The following is a 23,920-nucleotide window of genomic DNA, read 5'->3' on the forward strand; positions in this document are numbered from 1 at the left end:
CCGCCGTGGCACTGCTCCAGCTGGAGGTGGCACTCGAACATTTGGGAAAAGAATTACATACGACGAAGACGACGACTACTCGTTCCATGTCCTGCGAAAACATGGTCCCCCAAAGGGGTCGTGCAAAAAAAACAGCAACACAAAGAAACCGAACGAGAACGAGCGCGCCTGTGTGATGGCGAATTCCAACCGACCGACGCGAGGAAAGCCGAAGAACCTACTACATAACAACAGCGCTCCCCGCTGGACAAACTGAACTGAACAAACGGGTTCAGGCCGGATTGCGATGGTTCTCACTCGCGTTCCAAACTTCGAACCGTGCGAACCGACCCCGCGCGTGGTCCCCGCGTTGTGTATTTTTATGGGACCTCACAGGCCAACCTGTCGTTGTCAATCCCCCCATATACCGATTCAGAGTGGAATTAGGATGTGAACAGTGATCATTTTTCGCGAAGTCATTGATTGGTTACGTGTTACGAGCTAAAGTATCTCTGAAGTAAACTGGCAACCGAGTGAGCGCGAATCAGTGTTCGATCTAGTGACCGTGAAAAGTGAAAAGAAAGTGATTTGAAAGTGAAATCTCCGTTCCCGGGCCATCCATCAGCACAAATGTTCGATAGCGAGGAGGAATCAGCATTTGTCATCCTGACGCCGCCAATGTTTCACCACCACTACAGCAGTTACCGAGAGGTTAATTACTACTTCACCTTACTACATTATATTGCACTAGGAGGGGGTCTTTTACAAACAGGCCCGCCCTCCCCAAAAAGGTTTGGGGGCGGGCGGGTTGTAATTACTGTCCCGGGTGGTGGTTTGGTAACGAGGTAGCATAGCGTGACGCCTTCCGGAAAATCTGAATTGATTATACACATACGACACACACGGAGGACGACGCACAGATGTATGGAAATTTTAATTGCCCGTTAAGAAAGTCTCGGCATGCTACGTGCATTCGGAATAGGGTACTGTTGCAAGTTTTCGTAAGAAGTTCCCTTTAATCGGAACGGGCGTTGAAATGCATCAAAATAATGCATTCATACAATTCCAGGAGTCATTTGAAAAATACTAGTACTTTCTGCCAGTATTGGAGCGTTCCCTTCAATCTTAATTAAATTCAATCAGTGGTGTAGCTAGGGAAAGGTTGAGATTTAATTTCGATGTGTCAGTGGAACTCCTAGTACTTGTTATGACTTAAAACTTAATAAGTAACTTCCTAGCTGTCTTCAACAAACAAAAGTTCTTATATTTTAACGACTGAATTTTTAACCGGTGTCCGCGCCATCCACGATTATTTTTGCAATTTCAGTGGTTGCTTAAGTTGTAACTTACCCAAAAACTAAGTGAACATTGATAACACTATTTTGTTTGAAGAGTTAAAAGTTCATCTTCTTCGGCAAAAATGCGCATTTTATTTCTTCAAACAACTTCGCAGAAGACCATTCAAATTTAAAAGAAATCATCGTAAAATGTTATATAAGAAATACTGGATTTAAGAGGTCTATCTAGCAAAACGATACAGAACTTGAATGTATTACTATGCAGAGCGTTAGTGTCTTTAACAAAGTTTTTCATAATAGTAAATCATATAACTTTGGTGAAGACTGCACTGTCTCTAGCTATATTAGATGGAAAAATATTATTTTAGAACACACTTTTAGAGAGATATACATCCTACATCTTCGAAAAAGTCACATTTTCAAAATCTATGGTCTATGGGTCTTTTCAGTAAACCGCTCCTGATTAACGGATTCACAGCATATGCTCCGTCGTCTTCAAACACCTAGCTACGAGTGATGGAACAGACAAATGTTCAATGAAGTGATACTGATAAGTTAAAACTTCCAAAAAGATGTAACTCGCATTTTTCATTTCTTTTACAGAGAACGGGAAAAACTTTCACATTTCCAAACCAAGAAGAAATAATTATTGTAAAGCTACATTGATTTATTAGTATTCCTTTAATTCATGTTTTCCAGAAAAAATAAGATCTGTAACATCTATCATACATCTATAACTTTTCATTTAACGAGCATTTCCGTAATTGGGGGTGGGGGGGGGGGGGGTAACTCAAGAGGTTGAAGTTAACCCAGCAAACAATTTTGTAGTTAGATCGAAATTTCAACCGAGGTTTACAAGTAAATATACAGCACAACTAAGTTGTATAAAATGCGAAAATATGCTATATACAGACAAAAGTGGAGGCAATATATCTACATTGAGATAAAATTGGGTTTCAATATACGATATGAACCGTACATAAATGCGACTGTGGTCGGATTCCATGTGGCAAAAAACAGACACCTTTTATGCATTCTTACGACTCAAAACAGTACTATATAAGATTATATTGGGCTTTCGGAAAATAACAATATAAAATAAAGCTTAAGAGAATGAAAACATATCTTTCGACTGTCTGTTTTTTAAGAACGAGAATTACTTTAAAATTTTCGCATCCTTAAACGTTTCTACCTTTTTTTCTACAAATTGGTTTTTTTCTACAAATTCTCGAACCCTGGAACATCAGCTTACGTGCCTGCCACATAGCTCATAAATCATTTGACAGGTGCAGTTAGATCGGGCCAAAGTCAATGACTCTTTGGAAAACGCTTTATATGACTCTGATATACAACTTTGTCTATGCGAACGTGAAATAACAAACTCGCCTGTCATAACATACTTATGATGATATACGAAATGTGTTGTAATCAACACATATATTATAACATCTTACTTATTCTGAAAAAAATTACATATATGTCCATGTGTACAAATAATAATCCAATCAATGTCAAATTTGTATAACTTCCTCGAAAACTGTCGATCATTTACTCCATTACAGTAAAGAAGCCTTAAATCTTCTCCAAAAACATAAATCAACATTATATTTAAAATAAATTGTAATTGTATAAATAAGAATTAAGAAACTTTTGCTTTGCTCCTATGAAACATTTATACAAGTTGGCATAAACAACCCCGTTGGTATTTTTTATTTTTAATGAGCGTTTTTCATCAATAGATACCCAATAAATTGTTTGCAAAATTGATCAAATCATAGAAATAACCAAAAGAATGTCTGAATCAATCATATTAACTTTTTCAAAATTTACTTTAGGATTCACTTTAGCTTCAACATGTTTCGAGTTCTGTTAATACCATCCACGCTTTTTCTATTTTTTTGTTCTGTTAACACAAGTACCTGCTTCAGTCTTGAAGTTAACTTAAGCTGTTCATAAATAATCATAATTCCAAAAATCTTATCCTCATTTCCATAGTTCTAAGTTCCTAATTTGTGGCATGATGCAACCATGCTGGTATGGGAACGGATTAAAGGCAATATCAACATATAACTGGGACTCCCCTTTTTACATAGTATCGATTTATTTATTTATTTATTTATAAACTTATCAGAATTGATATTTTATTTTGGAGATTGAAGTCGGTTCCAAGCCAGCATTTCATTCGAAATTAACCCCACCACCCTTCGCTTTACGATTCTTGGCGTACAACACTTAGATTAATTTGGCTATTACCGGCTCACATTTGTATAGTCGTAATCGTGTCATATTACTGCACTAATAACGATCCTTTTTACACATTATTTGACGTAGCTTGCACGCATATACGAGAATCGTAAAAGAGTCATCACAACGCACTAATTAAGATAAATTTTGTATAATTCGTATACGTATACGGTGTACCGTTATACGATTCCGATGAAAAATGTATGCTTATACGATTTTTGTTGGTCATCCTTATACGACACCAGGTTAACTGGGAAGGTGTCTTTGGCAAAGTTCCGACATTGGCTTCTCATCTCGCTCAGTCTAGACGCTAGAAATCGCAAGTAATCAAATTTACTCCTGCGCCGCTTGGTCTATTTGCAAAGGCAAAAATTGATTCCTTTTACCTAGTGTGTGAAACGTGAACAAACAATGAGTGACAATACAATGCAAGAGTATGTCCCGTTGCGAGCAAACTGTCGCTGTTGACTGCTCGAACATGAAGCTCAACGTAGCAGAAGTTAAGGCGGTGCAATTCCATCATTTACGTCATGCGGTACTGATCATGTCCAAAAACATTAGTCAAGCAGAATCATTCGCTTCCCAGAACAACATGAAACACGTCATCGAATGTAATGACATTTTGTAAAGTATCCCGACGTATGTAGATGTTGACAATATTGAAATGAAGATACATGACCTGGCACCATGTACTAGCGACGCCGTTATCAAAAAAACCATGTCAAAATACGGAGAGGTGAATAGTGTTAGGGAAGATACTTGGAGGAACTTCTTCCCAAGACTCTGGAACGGCGTTCGTGTGGTGAGAATGCATCCGACAAAACATATTCCCTCTTACTTGACTTTCACATCCACATCACCTCGAGGTGTTCAATCTTCTCAACGAACACTAATCACGTACACACGGCAAATTTCTACATACCAGTATTGTGATCAGCCGCTACACCACGGAATCGTCTATTCTTGTTCATCATGTTTTTTCGCAACGTATTTTTAATGGACTGTGTTGAAAAGAACAACAAAAAAGTAGACATTAGCAAGAAATCAGTTTGAAATCTACTATCCTACATAAATGTAGGATCTGCGAATAACGAATAGATATCGCGGTGAACATAACTTGATAGAGCATACACGGTAAAGCTCACTTGATACGCGTTTGAGTTACCATAGGGTTTAATCTTGACCGGTGCCAAATGCCATCCAGGAGATTCACTGGTTGAAGTAAGGGATTCGGCAAACAGCCAACCCCGTGTTTCAGCAGGTCGTCACAGTTCAAGCGCACACATCGGTAACAACACCATCGATCTCGACTTATCAAAACGGCATGTAGACGCGGTTGTGATCTGTGTAAAAATATATAGTGGGATAGGGTCCAATATCATATTTGTACCGCCTATCTCGAAATATATAAAAACTCTAAAGTTCATATTTTCAGAAGACAGCTCTAAATTAAGATAACCTACAAGTTTGCCGAAGACACCATCTTAACAGCATCACACTAGCGACTGCATTACGAACTAATTTCACACAACCAAATAAAGTGTTAGATGCGATGCAGCAACATTGCCGAAGAAACCATAACTCTAAAATGAAAGATGCTACAGTTTTTCGGCTTCCGACCACCACCGGGCATGGTTTTACTTTGGATACCATATTTCTCGACAAATTGTCAATCTAAAGACATGACATTTTCAATGAAATTTTTGGAAAAGTTGGCTCAACCATATGAATTTACGCAAGAAACATAAATTAGACAGAAATGTCCGTAAGTGGCCAGCGGTTGAGCGATATTCACCCTCAAGAACGACCGATCGGGCCCGAAACGTCAACCTACAGTGCTATTCAACATAAAATCAATGATATGTCGAATTTCCCGACATCTGAGATACGACCTGCTACACCTGAATGATGGACTACGTTTTCTTAAACCCGAGAGTTAAAGTTTGAGGGGGGGATAGGGACTTGGCCAAGGAAGAGGAATGATGTAGTAGGGCCGTGTTGCTCACTATTCGAATTTCATTGTCTAGACCAGTTAAGGATTCTTCGTACTTCCTGATGTATTTAATTTTGTTTTCGTAAACAAAGCTTTCTGTGATTTGTAATGTCATAAGTCCTTCAAGTGGGGCGATTTTCGCATAATTACTCTGCATTCCTTAACATGGAGGCTAATGTATGTTAGGAGATGCCACAGTTCAGTCGAAAATTGCTACTTTAGAGGCTATCACTGAAATATCGAGCATTTATGTATATCCACGCAATGTGCACAAAAAAAAATATTTGTTGTTGATTTTGCCCCTTTGTACTATCGCAACTATCTCTGAACTGTAAGCTACAAAAAATCTTTAGATGAAGTCCAGTGCCATTGTTTCCACACATCAAATGATGTTCTTAACTTATTGAATTTAAGCAGTATACCGTCTCTGATGTGGTAAAAACTTTGGCAATAGCGTTGTTTTCTCCTTCATTAAACATTTCACCTCGTTACTAGACGGCTGGCACTTGCAATCTTTGAGATCAATTACTGCGGTGTTGATTAAATGACATTCCCTCATTTCCGAAACTTATGTTTCATGTTGCAAGAAAAAAAAAGCTTGGTTCTTCGATATGTTGTCTCTTTTTGTGCGAATTTCATTTGTCGTAAAGTTTTCGTTAAAAATTTCGAAACATCAAAATTACTCCAACCTAAAAATAAGAATAGTACTACTCATTTCAGCGTGGATTTTGTATGAGAGACGAACGAGAAAATATACTATGCGGTTGCCTTTGCGTTTTTCGTTTATCCGTAAATTGCTAAATTTGCTGAACAGCTCAAGAATCTTCTGTTCACGTTCGTCAGTTTTTAAAATGATGATCGAAAAATAATCATAATAAACAAATGGCGAGTCCGCATGTTGTCTTCCCGGATTTATCAAGAATTTGTCACTGGGTAATGGGGTACCCCTGGAAACCTGCATTGGCCTTCGCCGACAAAGGTTTCAGCCAACGGGCGTAGATTGCTAGACAAAACACTGGGTATGGCTCGATAGTTATTGCACTCGAGTTCATGGCCCTTCTTGTAGACAGGGTAAATAAGGCCTTCCAATCCATCTGAAGGCATTTCGTCTTCCACCAAGATCATCCCGGTAACGCGGTGGATTGCTTCGTACAACCGATCACTCGTGACTTAAAGAAGATTCCATCCTTTCCAACGGGCTTACCGTTTTTCAGCTTTCGGCGTTTAGCATGGATCCACAGTTTGTCTATCGTCTCCAATCCCCATTCGCTTGTCCGTTCAATTTCCCTCTTCACTTGGCATTTTGTTTGAGTTTGAATTGCGGCGCAATGAATCAAACTCTTCCGCAGGACAAATCTCCTAGGTGGTCTCAATTTATATAAATTTTATATGATACCACACAAAACATTGAATAACCTTGATGGTTCTGAACCATTTGCGCGATTGTTATGCAGCTCCAATTTACCTGTTTTCAAAATTGTCATTTTGAAGTTGTAAAGATCGTGATTTTAATCGTGAAAACAACCCCATGCTGTGGCGTGGAAGTAGAATTTTTCTAAAATTCTAAAATGGTGCGAAGAGGACATGTTTAAGGCAGTCCACGACATCAGTTTTGTAGCAGCGCTTCTTCGAGCTGAAGCATGGGAATCATCAGAGACCCATTCGTTCTGAGCGTTCTGAGTAAGAGAGCATACAGATTTGGCGCAGTCGGTGGCGTAGCTCTCTCTCTCTCTCTCTCTCTCTCTCTCTCTCTCTATCTCTCTGCGAATGAGCGCTTGGAGCGTCCTTAAAGGAATACTTCAGTTTACCCCCGTGCTGTTTGTACGCCGGAAACGTCGAGAACTCTCCCAATAGTAGGGACACTTGTACTGCAAGAATCACCCCAATGATTTCTCCCACACATCTCATACCAGTTCTTTTTGGAACATGGTCCAATTGCTTACATAAATGTAGGATCTGCAGTGAAAATGGCGAACAGATAGACGAATCGACGTTTGAGTTACCATAGGGTTTAATCTCGACCGGTGCCAAATGCCATCCAAGAGATTCACTGGTCGAAGTAAGGGATCCTTAAGGCAGCCAAGCCCGAGCAGATCTTCGCAGTTCAAGCGCACACATCGGTAACAACGCCGTCAATCTCGACTTATCGAAACGGCATGTAGACGCTGTTATGATCTGCGTAAAAATACATAGTGGGCAATGTTTAGTAAGCACTAGACTGTTCAGAAAAATACGAATTCCTTACAACTATCAGCCTACCCTTGAAAATGTATTTGGAGAAAACGCATAAGCGTACATTTTCACCGCTAGGTGGCATTGTTTCTATCAGAATATCACTGTTAGCAAAAGAAAGAAAATTTAACTGTCTATAACTTGGTTATTGATGGCAAATCAGTCTAACTTTGCTAGGAGAAGTTATTAAACTTTTAACGAAGTGATGTCTGAGTCAGTTTCTTTTTTGTAGCTTAACAGCGTATGGTGGTGACTCAGGAGTTCGATTAAGCAAAATAGTATATTTGAAAGAATTTTAGTACATAATATGTGACATCGTTTAGCTACAAAATTTTAGTTCCACATTTTGTCGAATAGAGGGCACATAATTCATTTTTTTTTTTTGGTTTTTGATGTATGTGCCAATTCCTTATTTAAGATTTGTTGATGGTTTCCAACGAGGAAAATAGATCGAAATGTTGCGTTAAACGAAAGCAATTACGTGAAAAAATTCCCCAGGAGGAGGATTCGAACCTGCAACCCTTCAGAATCCGGTTTCCAAAAAGTCTTGGATAAGGTATTGGCACTTACGTCAAAAACCAAAAAAATGAATTTTTTGTTTGATTCAAACGGCGGGTTCACTCCCGTCCTACCTCTGTTAATTGGGCAAAGGACCAGAAATTGATAGTCTCCTTCAGCTCTGTCACCCACCGAAGTCCCATGGGTAGTAAGCTAAAATTAGACACTAGACGATAATAAAAACCCGGGCCTTGGTATCTAGCGGGGAAATTAAGTAGATCAAATGTCGCTTTAGAGGCAGAGTACGATTACATTCACCAATGCGATAATCATGTGTTCTTCCTGGGACGCCATCATAGCCCAGGGATAGCATAACGCTTTGTGCATTGGGCCAGAGTCGTGGAAATCGAGTACTCAGGACTGATGCACCCCATACAATGCTGCCTTAGGTATCAAATTTTTAAAAGTTTGACGGCTACTCCCAACAAAGTTGGATTTATTTGCAATCTTCCACAAAGTTGTAGGCAATTCATAGTATTAAACTGCATTACTCCCTACGGAGAAAACTGGACTATTTTTCTCCACAGGCAGAAATATAGCATAGTGTATCGCTTTGGTTCTACCAAATTGATTGCTTTGCGAACGCAAGTTGTGTGACACTCTTGGTATTAGCGTCTATCTAGTGCTAAGTCAGCGACAAATACTGATGAGACGGAGTCGAAACGCAATTCATGACTTATTGTAGTGCCAACTATTTACTTTTTTGCGAAGCAGGATCTGCCCTTCCAACTTTTACAATCACCTGTTCCGTTGTTCAAGAGGAAGCTTTAAAAATAAAATATTCTTGAACGAAGTACCATGCGTCCCCAGCACCTAGCTGAATGATGGAGACGCATGTCTGTTGACCTGCAAGTTAGATCCCCATCCATCACCAACTAACTGAAAAGAAACCGCTAAATAATACGATCCATTGTCTCCAGCTGTAAGTAGTTTAGATCGAGATTAACGAAACAATATCATTAACCTTATTATGGAAACTTCCAAGTCACTTTCAATCTTGGTGGAATTTGCCGTCACACAACCCAGCAGGGAGCAGCCAGCAAATGTTCCCATTAACATTTCCCCTAACGCGGCCGCCTGGAACTATACACCACTAATTATTTCCACTTCCGCGGAATGTAACCCCTTCGTTATGTCGCCATTCAAGCATACCCCGCGGTTCAAGATGTTCGTCGGAGCCAGCTTATCGCAACCGGGAACCATACGAATAACAAACAACTGGCTGAAAAACTGCCAGGAGCTACGCTAGCTTGTTTAAGTTTTTTTTGTGTGAACCAACCCAAGCACAAAGCGATCCACTTTGGCTTTATAAAATATTACCCCCGCACGCGGGAACAAATTTTCCCAGGTCAGTTAGGTCACAAGCCAACCACGCGCGCTTCTGGTATATTGCAGCTGCTGGTGGTGACACAGTTGCCGTTCCAATTTTTGCCAACAACCCGCGCCAAGAAAACCAGCAAGAAGTTACGGTTATTTAATACCCAGCAAGTGGTACTAAATTGTGTTCCGCTGGCCGTTTCGCAACTCCGGCAGCTCCGCCGTTTCAAGCGGGAAAGGGAATCGATCGAGAGGTTTGCAAACTGACACAAACTGTATACCGCATCACTCGTGGTGGTTTGTGTTCCAATTTTCAGGCGGTAGTAGGCTGTGACATTTGCAGAAAGAGAGAGCATCTTTTTTACAATCGGTTTACGTATTTAAGGGTATCTACGTCAATTCGGACCAGATTTAGCAGGTACTATCTCGTTCGAACGAATGGGGTTTTATTTTTAGTATAGAAAGTATTACGAAATGGCGAGATTATTTATGATGGTGATTGGTCGCTGGATAATATTGGCAATTCTTTACTGTATGCTATAGGGAATTTCGAACAAACTTTGTAAACTATTTATTTGGCAACACTTTTTGTTACATACAGAAGTACAACATTAAATGTTGTCAACCGTAGTTTACTAGTTTTTTTAATCCATTAAAACGTAACTAGATCTATGTTTGAACTGCCTTTAACCATAAAGGAACTAATTACTAAAGACCCCATTGCAGAGAATCGTAAAGCGTAATTCTTTAGATACGGGGGCGTTTGGATGTACTAGTCGCCATACCCGTGCAATACCTTCATTTGCTTTGTTGTGGGCGAATTTTTCACACTCATTCGTCACCAGATAGCGCTTTAGGTGTCACTGTCAGTTTCTTGGAAAATCAAAACAGTTGTGCCTCTAGTGTATAATTCGTCTATGCTTTAACATATGTCCATACAAAACGAGTAGGGGAAAGAGAGTAACAGTGGACGTTTTTATAGTTCCACTGTTACCCTCTTTCCCCTACAGTCGCGATTCGCTGGTTGGTCACTTTTTTTAGCTTTTTAGTTGAACCTCCGCTAGTTGGACAATTGTCCAACTAAAAAGCATCTGAATGTCAAAATCTCGTGTCAAATTCACTTTGACAATCAAACTGACATTGATTAGAGATGTGAGCAGATGCATTTTTGGTGCAACTAGCGAATCAAATTCGTTAGTTGGACAGAGGGTGTGGCCCACCCAGCAAATCACGACTGTACTCCTATTTGAGATCTATTGCCCTACACTGTTATACACACAGCGTGAGCTGACATCCAATTTTTCGCTCAATTGTTTCTTAGAACTAAGTACAACACAAAGTATGTGCAAAGGTACTCCATTCAATTAAGCCCCAACCGACGCGTCCAATTACTGTGATTTGGAGGTTCCGTTCGTGTTTTCCAAGCGGCACGGATTGCGTGTCCGATCCGTGCACCTAGTTCGTCGAGGTATTGTAGCGTGAATTTTCAATATCAAGAACGACTTTGTTGGCAATCAGTCAGTCAGTCACATCAGGGTTGTTCCCAATCCTCAAAGACTCGAACGATTTGATGGCTATATTCTAAAAAAGGTACAAGGCTATGTGGTTCTCAAGTAATTTCGCTCGTCAATATTTGCACCATACCCATACTAACTTTGTTCTTACTTTCTTTCCATCCCCACACACCCCCGAATGCACGGACGCACGCACGCACTCACGGACGACGCAGCCTGCTAGCTATGGTAAGAAAAATGGTGTCTGGTACGCTTCACCGGGAAACCAGGGCTGGGGTACCGGGAGCCGTCTGAGCCGCAAGCCATCCGTAACCGAAGTGGACAACATGCCGTCCGGGAGTCTGAAACCGAGCGCCGGTCGCGTCATCCGGATTATCAACAGTCACGATCACAGTGTTCAGGTAAGTGGCTAGATTTTGTTTTTTCTATATTGGGGTGTTTTTGACGGAATCGATATTCACCTTTTGAACACAAATAACGCTTAGCTAGTTGTTAAAACTTGTTCACCATCCAAAAGAAATGAGTTCGTTACTGATGTATTGTTTGATAGATAAAACTTGGAATGCTTGAAAAATGAAAAGGGGAAATACAAAAATAACTCATTTATAAAATAAGGGGACGCGTTTTACCATGAAGTAGAAGTAGGGATGCCCGACTACGAATCGATTAATCGATTAACAACTATGATTTTGCTGTGGTTCACTAGGAAATTGATAACAATCTAATATCTTTCTCTGCCTAGCCTAGAAACCGTGTAGCATCCGGCGGGATTAAGTATCTCAACCAAGAATTGATCCACTGGGTTCATGCTCCCATGTCGTAAGAGGCGACTGAAAACAGTAGTCTTCAAGTCAAGGTATTTCTCCCTGCCGAGGACTGAATGCCTGGCAGGACTAAAATATGCCAGTCGCACACGGAGTGTCGTGGGCATATTTTAGTCTCGGGCACATTAAACGTTTGTTTCTTCACAAATCGTGGGATTCAAATGACGATCATGTTTCTAATACCCATTTACACTTTCCACATTCCACATTTACATTTATAGGTCTCCGGGAAAAATGGAATCATTCCAGTTCTACTTCAAAGACAATATACACACTTCAAGCATATTTTGAAGAAACACTCGCTGTATGCAATGAAACATGCACATCAGTGGGGCAAGTCTACCACCACCCTGTTACACAATGCTGTCTACAACATTGAAAAAGCAATCAAGTTTAGGAGTTTTTCTTGAAATCGAAGGTGCTTTTGACATGTCTTTCGAATCGATTTTGGAAGCAGCACGAGAAACATGGAGTGCTTTCATGTATAACGAACTAGATAACGCAATGCTTAGCAACCGACTTTAAAATCGATCAATCGTCGAAATCGGTCAATTGCGTCGGCCGCAGTAAATGTTTGAAGCCAAATGGGTTAAACACTTTAAATATTCTCGTCAATTTTTTTAGCAACTTCCATCTGGATTTGGTTTTGCAATAGCAAATATTACCAAAAAAAATACATCTTCTATTGAAATTGTAATTTTACCTATTTTTGGTGGCCTGCTCGAGAATTTTTTACTGCTATTTTTCAGTATAAATAAAACAGTGAAAAACTATTCCTTTTCGTCTTTGATTTTTACTTGTCTTGCAATCCATCGAAGTACTATCTCGAATTGTGCACAAAATATGTTTAACAAGAAACATATAAGGTGATTGCAGTATCTCAATCATTATTTAGTTAGAAAATGATTTTGCTTTCATGTTCATTTTACTACCAATTCCACTACGTGCTGTCAAAACATATGAATAACTTTACTTATTTTGCATGAAGTTTTACAAAAATAGTATCTAACCCAAAATTTATCTGACTTCAAGAGGCTACACGCTTTACAAAAAACCATTTAACATTTTTAATGCTTTATCTGAAAGCAAAACGCCTCGAAACCTTTTTTTAATTTTCATGAAAATCCGAACAGTTCGAAAAATACTGCATGCTTCGAACACGTTTCGTTACGGTCACATAAACAAAACGTAAAACATTACACTTCGCTCTAAAACATTCAAAACATTTTTTTTTTAAATAAGGAAACAAAACGAAAATTTTTTAAGACTTTTTTGGTGGTATCCAACAGGGAAAACTGATCGAAAATCGAAATTGGAGCTCCGGCCCAATGCTGCTTTGTCAAAAAAATGGAAAACCTTTCAGAGTGAAATAAAACGTTCAAATAAAGATGCTTTTATGCTTAAAACTATCGTCTGATCTTCGCAGAAGTAAAAAAATGCTATCAATTGCTATCAATAGGGTAAGCAATCAATTCATACTGCTTTGTTGCGTATTCACTGCACAAACAGTACAGTATCGTTCCCACTACTGAACTGAAAAGACACAGAAATGAAAAGTGCATCTACTACGAGAATTACGAGAATTACAATGCGGTTGTCGTAAAAAAATATCGAACTAGACCAACACTGCTCTAGGTGGAAAACTCACTGAAGGTGAAAATGGAGCTTATCCTCACGGAAGTGCCTACATCACATGCGTAATGCGGTACTATTATGGCTCAGAAGTTTAGCCGAGACAAGAAATATCATTATGAAGCAAACCGAGCAACACAACAACAAATATGTTGTGGATCACCCAACTGCATATTATACCTTCCATTTGAGACTTGGATTGAGAAAATCGATTCAGTCAACACCGAATAGCCGATGTAACTTTAATTTTGAAATATGCCCGAGTCTCGGAACATCCGCAATTGTCGATAGTAAACAATAACTTCAAAGAATCTTTGATTGGCCATCAGTGATCTAGATATGCGAAACGAAGTAATTTGATATCCATTTCAGTACCTAGATTTTGAAGCTCTGAGGTATTACCATTGTAACGGTTTATATGTGAAATTCCTGTGTGATCGTACTAATCAACCTATAACTCTGGAACCAAAAGTCAGATCTGAATAAAATTCAACAGCATCTAATTGGAGTATCTTACCTTTCATTTGAATTCATGTTTATAAAAACCGGTCAAGAATTCGCTGAGAAATAGATGGAACATTAACATAGGAATTTGGCAAGTTCCACGGGCGCATCAAGAACCGTCGTACGCGGCCAATGTGGTCAAAGCTACTTCGATTGGTCATTAGTGGATCTAGACCCGCAATTTCAAGTAATTTTGCATACATTTTAATATATATTGCATCATTTGGCCATCATGGTAGTACCAGTGTATACGGAAATTTTCTGTGTGACCGCACTCTTCAACCTGTAACTCCGGAACAGGAATTCCAATTCAAATGAAATTCAATAGAGACCAATTGCGATCCTACACCTTTCATGTAAATATAACATTGTTGAGATCGGCTCAGCCATCTTTGTGAACGATGAGTAAATTTATTTGACACACGCACACACATACTGACATTTTCTTATCTCGACGAACTGAGTCGATTAGTATAAGAGGGTCACTGTTAAAAAGTCGAAATTCTGAGTGATTGCATAACCTTTCTATACGAGAAAGGCAAAAAGGTGTATTTGTTGTTTATCGCATTGAGTTTTATTTATTTAAACTTACCTTGTAATCATCAGCACAATGGTCAAAAGGTGCCAAGAATGGTCATTCATGCTATTTTCGAGTTTTTATCACAAAAAAATTTCTAAATGAAAACACTTATTATTTTGCATAAAAACATGAATTTTACATAAATATTTATTGATATGTAGCATGAATGCTCATATTGGAGGTCAAACTTCCTTAATTATGGACAGTGGCAGATCCAGGGGGAGCGTTCTGGGGGTCCGGACCTTCTCTGAATTTTTTTAATTGTTGAGAAATTTTAAATTAGTAGTTTCAAGCTGCAAACAATTTCAAACTAAATTGGACTAACGAAATTCATTAAATAAGGTTAATACGTATTACAAATTGTACAATGCTCATTTTAAAATCGAAATTTCTGGATTCACTTCTGATGATGGATCCTTGATACACCCAAAAAATAGTCATTTTCATCAAAAAAATTAACTTTATCTTATCACTGTTGGTACTTCATAAACATTATTAAGTGAAAAACCATGAAATTACTCAAATAAAACCCAAAAATTGAAGATTTGGGCAATTTTTACATAACAAAAGCACCTATGCATATTTTGATGACCATTTTTGGGTGTATTACATATATCCATCATTGTGGAAGTTCGAGCTATAATATAAACATTTATAACGCATCCGACAGCATAAAGTGCTAAGTCATTTTATACGATTGTCCGGCCTTGCCGCAGAGTTCGGTGATACGCATTCGATAAAACTGCCAAAATATCCTGACTCCTGCGGTAGAAGACAAAGGGTTAAGTCGTCGGGGAACTATAAGCTTGCCCGTATAAACCTATTGCACACTTTTCTAAAATATCCGTTCATAAATTTATGAAAACATGGTCACCATTTCGTGAACTAAAGGATATACGAAAACCGTGACCGAGTTCCTGAAATTATAAATAATAAAGCTCGTATCCATGCAACTATTTGTGTTTCCAAAAAACTAGTTCGCGTCGAATACATTCGAATGTTTGTTGGGTTACTGTGGTTGTTCCCTGGACATGTTTAGTTTTTGCTGTGATCCTTGTTCATAATTTGGGAATACACAGCCAACAGTTAAACGATGTTCATGATTGCCAGGAACTTATTCGCGATTTTTGTGATTACTCATCAAGTTACCGTGATATTTTGTTCATGAGTTTGCTGTCGGATTTTTCTGTCAGTGTATCGTGATTTTATGTTCATGATTGCTGGATCTTAGTCACGAATTTCTTAATTTCTATTTCATGGTATCGGTATCGTGGAGTGATTCATGCTCATGATTTCAGTATACTAGTCACGATTTTTGTGTGATTAATGTGAGTTCTATTCATGATTTTAGGATCATTGTCACGATGTTCATAATATAGAGTAGAATAGAACACGTTATTGTGATATTTTAGTCACGAGTAGAGTAATTTATGTTCATGAATTCAGAATCTTAATCACGATTTTTGATATTTTAATCACGAGTAGTGTGATTTATATTCATGATTTCAAGATCATAGTCACGATTTTCGTAATAATACGTTAGTAACGAGTAGAGTGATTTATGTTCATGATTTCAGGATATTAGTAGCGATTTTTGATATTTTTGTCACGAATAGTATGATTTATACTCTTGATTTTGGGATCTTAGTCACGATTTTCGTAAATGTTTTGCGCATTATCGTGACATGTTATTCTAGAGCTTACTTACAAATTCGACATGTGGAGTGATGTGACTGATGTTTATGACATCAGCAGTTTTATTATGATATTCGTAATTTCTCTTCGCCTTATCGCGATATGTTATTTTTTGGTTATTATCGGTTTTTGTACTACGAGTATCGCAAAAATATAAACAGGAACATAAATGTGTGACTTCTATGAACTATATCATGATTTGTAGCTCTACAATGTATTTTTGGTGTTTAGTGTAGTTCTTCTTTTCTGTCGAGACATCACACTAAACCTTATCAAATGAAGGGCGATGTTCTAGGTCCTAACAGTTTTCTTATATCTACTGTCGTGTTTCTCGCTGGTCACTAGCAGCTGGACATGTATGACATTTCATGGAATAGTGCAGCGGTTCTCAACCTTTTTCGTTCCGCGGACCCCTTCGTAATTATCCAGGGTTGTAGCGGATCCCCGCGGCTTCACATCCATTTTGTACACTATCCAAATATTATTTTCAGTTTGTTACAAAGAAGCTGCTTCCGAAATAGATAATCTACTTCGCGGACCCTTGATAACTACTTCACGGCCCCCTGGGGATCCGCGGACCCCAGATTGAGAATCACTGGAATAGTGCATAGAACAAAAATAATTCTACGAATTATACTTCTAGATTTTGTGAAATAGTTCCTGTGAAAATTTCGTGGCCATGTTGAATGAAATTGAAAATGAAATATAACAAGCGCGCGAGACAGATCGTAGGTCAAGCATTAGGAATCATGATTTGGTTCACGAACCCATGAATAATATTCCGTGATTTTGTAAAATATTCCACGCGCACGAATGGTCAGTCGTGACTATTGTACTAGGAATCATGAAGCAGTTCACGAAAACATAAAACATATTTTATGATTTCGCGAACTATTTCACGAGCATGAATGGTAAGTCGTGGTTTTCAGTTCCTGAATTCATGAATAATATTCTATGATTTCGTGAACTATTTCACGACCACGAATAGTAAGTCGGAATTATTATACCAGGAATCATGAATCAGTTCACGAATACATGAATAATATTTGATAGTTTTGTGAACTAGTTCTCGAGCACGGAGATTGGATCGTGACTAATATATTAAGAATTATGAATTAGTTCACGAGGATTGCAAGGATTCATGTATAATTCAGGGAAATTGAACATAATTATAAATGCCATGACTTTGTTCATGGTCCTGTTTCCGTAACGTAAAAAACGTGGCTGTTCTAGAACTCATGGCACTTTGTTGACGATTTTGGGAACAATTTTTTTCCGTGCGCTCTTCCTTGAGTACTATGACTCTTAATATTAAAAACAAATACTTGTTTTTCAGTTCCTTGCTAAAAACATACACAAAATCAATTTGACATGAAATTTTGGCATTCAGATGAATTTTATTTGGAACAAAGGTACTCCTAGCAGAGGTAAATAGCAGTCCAGTTAGAAAGTGACCAACCAGCGAATTACGACTGTAACCTAATATGATAAATAAGAACAGATAATTTAAATGGCATGACAAGTCGTAGAATGTTTTAGATCTGTTAAAAGCTTCGTTAATAATTACTAGCACGAAACCCAACCAAAACTTTTAACAGCACTCTGATGAAATGCCCAGATTTCAACCAAAAGAAACGATGAATGAATAAAACCGCACCTTCTTCCATTTCCAACGCCATCATAGTTCTCTTCCTTTAGAGTAGTCCAGAGTACAACAAAGAAAAATGTGGTCATGTGCAGCACCGGAAGCATTCAATCAAGAAATTTGCATGTCGACGCGTCTCCTTATTAGCTATTCAAACATTATACAAATGGGCGGCTAGCTGGCGACCAACCGAACCGAACAAATATCGATCGCAGAATGCCATTTTTCCGCGTTGAAAACACCGGCGCTCGGACTGGTTATTTTTTACCTCTGACCAGCTCCGAAACTCACTCGCCTATCGCCCCGCGAAACCAACCACAGCGACTCGCGGCGGATTTTGGCAGGTGTCAGGAGTTTTTTGATTAATTTATCGCCACTTTTGAATGGCGCCAATTGGTGGTGCATTTCTCGAGACCAAGTCTTTTCTATGATTTGTTTCTATCTCTCTCTCGCTCTATCTCTCTGCGGCTATTGCTTAGTAGGAAGGCCCGGCTTCCGGCAACCTTGAGCTGTCGTCCTAACAGCTACACATGCTACATACACAAACAATCACGAACTGCACAAAAGTTACGAGCCTCCGGCGGAAGAAGCAAGACAATAAATAAAGGCATTACGATATGTGTTCACACGTTCCGCAGCGCACGTGTTTGGGCGTCAGCGAAAGGCGATTCGCTGGGTGGGCTGGAATGGTGCAACCATTTTCCACCTGAAAAAGTACAATCGTACTGATGCAATAAAGTTCTTTTTTTCTTTTCTTCACCCCGCCTCTAGTGTCGAGTGCTGCTTAATTTGCGTACATCGCAACCCTTCGAGGAGGTCCTAGAGGACCTAGGCCAAGTGCTGAAGATGATCGGCGCCAAAAAGATGTATACCAACCACGGTCAGGAGGTACGCAGCTTCTCCCAGTTGCGCAACGAGTTTGCAGAGGTCGACACGTTCTACCTGAGCAACACCCCGTCCCTGCCGATTGGTGCCCTTGGGCCCGGTGTAATCCCTCCGTCACCTGCACGCCGGTCCCGCTCGCGTCTCGGCGGTTCCGTCCCGGATGACCTCTCGAAGACAACGGCCCGTCAACGGGCCCGCAGCAAAAGTAGACCACGCGCTCTGTACGCCCCGGAAAACGAGCTAATGCGGGCGTCCTCCGATTACCCGCTGCTGGACTCTATGAAGGAGGAACCGACCCGGATCACGATACGGGGACTGCGTCGGACGTTCTATCCACCGATGCATCATCCACCGGTGGATAATGCACCGCCGGATAAGAAGCTGTCGCTGTTTTGGGTGTAAGTTTATATTTTTGGTTTGGTAGTTTAATAGATAAGGTCAACTGGTTCATTATTCGCAGACATGGTTACCGTGGAATCGATTCGAAGAGAAATTTGTGGGTTCTTCCGTCGGGAGAGCTGCTGTACTATGTTGCCGCCGTTGCCGTACTGTACGACCGGGAGGAGGAAGCTCAGCGGCACTACACCGGACACACGGAGGATATCACCTGGTAAGGGAATTGTATAATTTCAAAGACACTGAATCTTATGTCGTTTTTGCTTGAAGCGAAACGGAGTCAGTTTCTAACCCTAACGGCTGTCAAAATGTATGAACTGACAGCGGTTGGGGTTAGAACCTGCCTGACTCAGTTTCGGGTTCAAGCGAAAACGCCATTAATATAAACACTCGAAATCTCAATCTTTTGTTTGCCATTTATCTGTCAAAGGCATTTCCATCAAGCATTGAGATATCTGACGTTTAAAATACGCATACTGAGATCTCATTTTAATAAGGGGCCCTTACACCAGGCGCTACTAAGGTCATTACTGAGCAGTAATGTAACTTTTAATGATCGTGTACGGCGAGTAAGGACGGTAATCCCATACAATTTCGGTAATGTCATTACTTAGTAATAACACTTTTATTACGCGTTTAAGGGCCCCTATACTCTAGTCTTCCCCGTAAGCTCAAAAGCGGTTTGAAAGCCTCCAAATTGAAACGTCATAACGGCACAACCAACGCAGCTGGATAGTCGAGAAAAATATTTCCGAATCCTTCTGGAACGAGAGCATTGACAGTGTTCGATTCAGCCCCTGCAAGGCGGCCAATTTTACAGGCCAACTTCCCGGCCAAACCATTCGGAATCCTGAATGAAGTCAGTATGGATTCCAACTCAAATGCAACAACCGATTCTGAAACCGATTGAGCCGGAATCGGTTGTTGCATTTGAGTTGGAATCCATACTGACTCCATTCAGAAAAAATACTTGCTTCTTTTTACTCCGGTTTGCTACCAGAAGAAAAAAGAGAAAAAGGGAGTACAGGAACGATTTTCTCCGGAGTACTTCCAGTTTTTCCTGGTATTGGAACAAACCTACTGATATTAAGGAATCTGTACTTATGACAATATAGGAATTAACGTCAAACCCACTCATCCTGGACCCTCTAACTCACCATTCCCCCTATCCCTTCGCAGCATGGAAGTGCACCCATCGCGGGAGCTGGTCGGTTCCGGACAGCGCGGTGGCCGCGATCGCAAATCTCAGGCCCATGTCCGCATCTGGAGTACGGAATCACTGCAAACGCTGTACGTGTTCGGCATGGGTGAACTGGACACGGGTGTCATAGCGGTGGCCTTTTCGCAGCTCAACGGCGGCAGTTACATCCTGGCCGTGGATGCCGGTCGCGAAAGTATACTGTCGGTGTGGCAGTGGCAGTGGGGCCATCTGCTCGGCAAGGTGGCGGTAAGTTACTTTAAAAAAAATGTTGTCCTTCAAGAAACCAATAAACCAGGGGAAATAAAACACTACTGACCCAGTTGGACTCCGGGAATGGTTTCGCATTTGCTAGTTTTAAATTAAGACATTTGTTAGCTAATGGGGAAAGTTTGACCGCAGTCATCCCGGTTGATGACACCCCGGTGGTTCGCTCCACTCTGGGTGGGGTAAAAACTTTCCCGAAAGAAACAATTCGCCGACCGGCAACGCCTCGCTGTCATGCAATGGCGCAAAACAGTCGACACCCGGGCGGCTCGGAAGTGCTTCAAACTTTTGCATTCCGTTCGCCCCGTTTCTGATTCACGGGTTACTACAGGAATAATGGGGACGATTCGCGCTAATTTATGTTCATGTGTTAATTTTTGCCTTCTCTTTACCGCCACCGCCGCCACCATGGAATGAAATGGAAACGGAATTAACAGACACTGCAGGAAGGTATTTGGGGCGCAACGTTCCATCCGTTGGACGACAATCTATTGATCACACACGGCAAGGGCCATTTAGCATTCTGGCACCGTCGGAAGGATGGGTTCTTCGAAAAGACAGATATAATCAAACCGGTGAGTGGGGGCTAATCAGTAAGTAAGTTTTAAGGTATAATATTAAATTTATCGTAAACAGCCTTCGAAAACATTCGTCACCTGCGTTCAATTTGAACCGGATGGAGATGTAATAACCGCAGACAGCGACGGTTTCATAACGATCTACAGTGTGGATGCCGACGGGGCCTACTTTGTGAGGATGGAATTTGAAGCACACAGCAAGGCAATTTCCTGCCTGGTGATGCTTTCCGAGGGTACTTTAATATCAGGAGGTGAAAAAGATCGCAAAATTGCCGCATGGGATTCGTTGCAGAACTACAAGAGGATAACCGATATTAAGGTGAGGATCTAACCCTTAAACCGAGTTTAACCGATTCTAATAATTTCTCCAACAGCTTCCAGAATCCGCCGGTGGAGTCCGTACAATTTACCCCCAGCGACCGGGTCGAAACGATGGCAACGTCTATGTTGGCACCACTCGCAACAATATTTTGGAAGGATCGCTACAGCGTCGCTTCAACCAGGTCATGTTTGGACATGGTAAACAGCTGTGGGCTTTGGCTGCCCACCCGGATGACGAGGTGTTCGCTACGGGAGGCCACGACAAGTACGTAGCGATGTGGAGAAGACACAAACTTATCTGGACATCGTCGGTGGGTTACGAAATAATTTCCCTAGCCTTCCATCCGTACGGGGCAGCCCTTGCCGCCGGAAGCTCTGAAGGACATCTGGTGGTGATCAATGCTGAGAATGGAGCGACAATGCTAACGATTCGCGTCTGTGGATCACCTCTAAATTGTGTGGAGTTTAATCAGGGTAAGTTTTCAATTTTTGATGTAAACCAAATCGATAATCAATCTTTTTTCCCTAGTGGGCGACATGATTGCCATCGGCTCACAGAACGGAAGCATCTATCTGTTCCGCGTATCGCGCGACGGATTCTCGTACAAGAAGATCAACAAGATCCGTGGTTCGCAGCCGCTAACGCACCTTGACTGGAGCTCGGAAGGTAACTTCCTTCAGTCGGTAACTGTGGATTTCGATTTGCTCTTCTGGGACGTGAAATCTCTTTCGCCGGAAAAGAGCCCCATTGCCATGAAGGATGTCAAGTGGTTAACCAACAACAATACGGTTGGATTCATGGTAGCCGGAATGTGGAACAATCGCTACTATGCGGCTCCGGCAAACACCATCATAACCACAACGTCGCGAACCGCCGCCCAGGATCTGATTGTTAGCGGTGACAGCGATGGCTATCTGCGTCTGTTCCGCTATCCATGCATTACTCCCCGGGCTGAGTTTACCGAGGCAAAGGTATACTCCGGTACGCTGGCATGCGTGAAATTCCTTCACGGCAACCACAGTTTGGTAACGGTTGGTGGTACTGACGCGTCCCTCATGATCTGGGAGCTCACTGAAGAATAGCCACTGTGGCCACCGTGGCGTTCAGGTGCCGCGCCACTGTCCCCATCACCAGGTAATCCTCCTAACACTAGCCTAGTAGCCACCAATCATCAAAAAGTTAATCAAAAAAAACCAAAAACTCACATCACCGCCACTTCACCGATAATCAGTAAAAATCCCCTGAATCGTGAAAGTAACGATCCAAGCGCTAGCAATAACCCCAATCAAAATCAACCAACTTCACATCAACAAAAACCACAACAACATCAACAGCAACCATCACAAGAACCAACGCCGCCAGCGGGGGTCGTCGCCGTCGGATCAACCGACGGCCAGCGACCGAACGCGGAAAAGCCAGCTGCGGAAACTGCAAACGGTACAGCTGAACAATGGGTATTTATAAAATAAGAGAAAAACAAAACCACCCACCCCCCCAAAAGTAAACACCGCCGGAAACGCTAATGTTTCAGTCCGTTTAGATATATCTCAGTACATGCGTTTGGTGCATTCCTGTGTATATTCAACTTTTGTTTCTCTGCTTGCTGCACGCTCAATTATTTAGCTTCAGTAATGAATTGTTTTTTGTAGAAAATCTCAGACCAAGAGGTGAGGGATAAAATTAGCATCTTTGGCGACATATACCCTGGCTTTGTGTAGCAACACGATCAATGTTATTGTGTTTGGATGTTTTGGATCTTGTTTTAGTAGTTCGTTTAAATCTAAAATACAATATGGACATGTGGACAGGGCCCATAAGGTTATATGCCCTTTTGAATATATTATAATTTCTCAGCAACCCTCAACCAATAAGTGTGGGAAAAGCCAAATGTCAAAATTCACACTGAACGAAGATTCTGCACGACCTGTTACTTATAGAGTAACTATCACATCAGCAACTGTGAACATCTGTACTCGACAAGAAGCGTTTCGTTCGGAATTTCCCTGCAAAGCGTTTTTGATGGTTGGCCTCCACGGTCTGATTAATGAGACTGATCCATTACATCCAGCACTTCCTCGCGAAAAAGTTTGTCCAACAATTGTCTTACGCTGATCCACACTCGTTGGACGTAGAGCTAGTTTCTTGCAGGGCTTTGAGGTCTTTCAAAAGGCCTTTTGCACATTCTGATCCTCTGCTCTTCTCTTATGCTGAGTTTGTCTGGATTCTTGTGTATTTTGAAATCAATATAATATTCCAGAT

The 23,920-nt window shown here is 40.8% G+C and overlaps 1 protein-coding gene across 2 annotated transcripts; it reads left to right on the plus strand.

Annotated features, from left to right (window-relative positions):
- The first annotated feature begins 328 nt into the window (after positions 1 to 328).
- LOC131695047 (echinoderm microtubule-associated protein-like CG42247) lies at positions 329 to 23,150 on the plus strand. 2 transcript variants are annotated; one of them, XR_009306589.1, is made up of 10 exons: positions 329 to 690; positions 11,351 to 11,536; positions 18,787 to 19,298; positions 19,361 to 19,510; positions 20,476 to 20,743; positions 21,199 to 21,336; positions 21,398 to 21,658; positions 21,714 to 22,134; positions 22,190 to 22,795; positions 22,893 to 23,150. XR_009306589.1 is itself a non-coding variant. In XM_058983574.1 (9 exons), exons 1-9 carry the CDS (start codon positions 610 to 612, stop codon positions 22,741 to 22,743), a joined length of 2,571 nt encoding a protein of 856 aa, XP_058839557.1. In that variant the 5' UTR covers positions 329 to 609; the 3' UTR covers positions 22,744 to 23,150. The 2 variants fall into 2 exon arrangements, 1 of the variants encoding a protein (XP_058839557.1); XM_058983574.1 differs by having other exon boundaries at positions 22,190 to 23,150.
- Positions 23,151 to 23,920: the final 770 nt, after the last annotated feature.

Source organism: Topomyia yanbarensis, unplaced genomic scaffold (assembly GCF_030247195.1).
Source record: "Topomyia yanbarensis strain Yona2022 unplaced genomic scaffold, ASM3024719v1 HiC_scaffold_254, whole genome shotgun sequence".
Lineage (NCBI taxonomy): Eukaryota > Metazoa > Arthropoda > Insecta > Diptera > Culicidae > Topomyia > Topomyia yanbarensis.

Excerpts from the sequence above, each read along its gene's own strand:
- LOC131695047 (XM_058983574.1), top strand. The coding sequence starts at position 610 with ATGTTCGATAGCGAGGAGGAATCAGCATTTGTCATCCTGACGCCGCCA. Across the intron at positions 691-11,350 it reads ACTACAGCAGTTACCGAGAG|CCTGCTAGCTATGGTAAGAA; the intron begins GTTAATTACTAC and ends CGGACGACGCAG. Across the intron at positions 20,744-21,198 it reads ATCTGCTCGGCAAGGTGGCG|ACACTGCAGGAAGGTATTTG; the intron begins GTAAGTTACTTT and ends CGGAATTAACAG.